Source organism: Saccostrea cucullata, unplaced genomic scaffold (genome assembly GCF_032062105.1).
Source record: "Saccostrea cucullata isolate Sc308-1 unplaced genomic scaffold, CSIRO_AGI_Scuc_v1 ctg5447, whole genome shotgun sequence".
Lineage (NCBI taxonomy): Eukaryota > Metazoa > Mollusca > Bivalvia > Ostreida > Ostreidae > Saccostrea > Saccostrea cuccullata.
Window position 1 is genome coordinate 16,595 of NW_026935994.1, and position 1,895 is coordinate 18,489.

Sequence of the window (1,895 nt, forward strand, 5' to 3'; positions counted from 1 at the left end):
TTTTCACTTGTTTCTATTTCCAAACTTGAATAAAACATCTTTCAGAAGGAAAAAACAAGTCCAGGAAATCATTGGATCTGCCATTTCCCAGTATACTAAGGGTCATACCCAAAAATGAGTTCTAAAAACAATCAGAAAATGGATAAAAAATGTTACGGACATGTGTTTGAATCAAAATAGATTAATAAGAAAAATCATGAAGACTAAATAATTGAAAAGCGTCGTTTGCTTCTTTCTGAGCCCCAATGACAATATTTATTGAACGCCCCTCGTATGTTTACTAAATTAAAAAAAATATTACATTTTTTTACTTCAAGAAATGCAGTTTTATAAAATTATCTTAATATTAGAACAAGCATTTCCTTTCATCAATCATTACTCAGTGACCTCTGTCTCACTGTCACTCTCATCAATGGCCTCTGGGATGTGAGCTGCATCTTCGACAGAGTCCAACCAGTTTTTGCTCATTTGTAAACTCACGTGTTCGTGTCTTGCAAAAGCCAAATACCAGATGACACTTGTTATATGGGCGCAGGCCCCTACTACTCTTGCACCTGACCTGCATCGACAGTACCACGATGTTACTGCACCATCTGAATATCATATCCAGCATTTATATTTGCTGCTTGATATGTGCCTGTTCTGAAGTTTCGCAACCAGAAGGCCCGGTAGTTGTTTGTCAATCCAGATTTCATATGTCCCATCTAGGTTAGTGTGTTCTTGAGAGTAATGCTTTGCCAGTTTCACTTGGTATACTCCAAGGGTTAGTTCTCGAACTTCGTCTTCGGTGAACCTAGGGAAGTCATCTAGATCTGTTGTTGCTTCATCTAACTTCACCCATCTGTGAGACTTTTTATCCAGTCCATGGGATTCAATTTCCTTTTGCAAGAGATTGCTTTTTGCTAGCAAATGTCGAATTTTTGCAGCCATGTTTAGATCACTCTCTTCGTTCCCAGTGCTAATAGGACATCTGTTTAACAGTGAAGAAGTTGAGAGCTAAGCAAAAACTACATGTAATTTTATTCTTTATGTGTGTGCTATTTCTGAATTAAAAATGACTATAAATATCTATCTCATTATACTATATAATTTAGTCTCTTTAACATTTTTGCACATTGCTAGATTTTGAAAAAGCTTTTTGATAGGACGAATAAACATGTACCAGCATATAATTATACCTTTGTTCTAGAAACATTATATTTACCTATATTTATTACAAATGGCGCTGACTATTCTGACGTAGTCTCCAATACATGGAATTTGAGAATTCGGGAGCTGTTTTCCAAGGTATTTCCATGTTTTGATTCGTGCATTCACTGACTCAACTACCCATCGGATCTATTTTTGAAAATAGAATATACAAGTACTTAAACTTTGATCTATATATTTTCATTCTTTACAAATACTAGATTAGGGAAAGCATATATGCCCCCACTTCCTTTCACTTTATCAATAAACTAGTAATTTAGAGAAAAATACCTTCGTTATAAGTCGGGAACTATTTGCTTCTTCGGTTGAATGCTGCTTTTGACCTTTTAAGAAGGACGGCATTTCAATGTTGATTCCAAGCTCAGATAATACTCCAGCTGAGTCCCTGAAACCGCGGTCTACTATCAGAATGTCATCTTCCTTGATCCACGACTTTATCTCTTGAACATTTGTTGCAAGAATATGGTTCAGGATCTTGGCATCAGAGTTCTTGCCATAAGCCAAATAGGGCCCAATAGTTGCAATGATGTATCCAGTAGTGGAAACAATCATCATAGGTTTAAGAAGATGTCGATGTTTCTGCATGCTAAACGGCCGCCGCTGGAATGCAAAATTTGTACTTTTCTGTACATAGATATATGTACCATCAAGTACTAATATTGCTTTCTCATCACCAAAATTGGGGG

At 36.3% G+C, this 1,895-nt stretch overlaps 1 protein-coding gene across 1 annotated transcript; it reads right to left on the reverse strand.

Moving 5' to 3' along the window:
• Positions 1–384: 384 nt before the first annotated feature.
• Positions 385–1,578, reverse strand: LOC134244482 (uncharacterized). Its single transcript, XM_062726749.1, has 3 exons — positions 1,480–1,578; positions 1,205–1,338; positions 385–970 (listed from the first exon to the last, which is right to left on the reverse strand). The coding sequence occupies exons 1-3, from the start codon at positions 1,549–1,551 to the stop codon at positions 601–603; spliced, it is 576 nt and encodes a 191-aa protein (XP_062582733.1). The 5' UTR covers positions 1,552–1,578; the 3' UTR covers positions 385–600.
• Positions 1,579–1,895: the final 317 nt, after the last annotated feature.

What these genes read in the sequence shown, in the direction of transcription:
- LOC134244482 (XM_062726749.1), bottom strand. Translation starts at nt 1,551, where the DNA reads ATGCCGTCCTTCTTAAAAGGTCAAAAGCAGCATTCAACCGAAGAAGCA. An exon ending in GTTCCCGACTTATAACGAAG is followed by an intron (nt 1,339 to 1,479) that starts GTATTTTTCTCT and finishes TTTCAAAAATAG; the next exon opens with ATCCGATGGGTAGTTGAGTC. An exon ending in GCCATTTGTAATAAATATAG is followed by an intron (nt 971 to 1,204) that starts GTAAATATAATG and finishes ACTGTTAAACAG; the next exon opens with ATGTCCTATTAGCACTGGGA.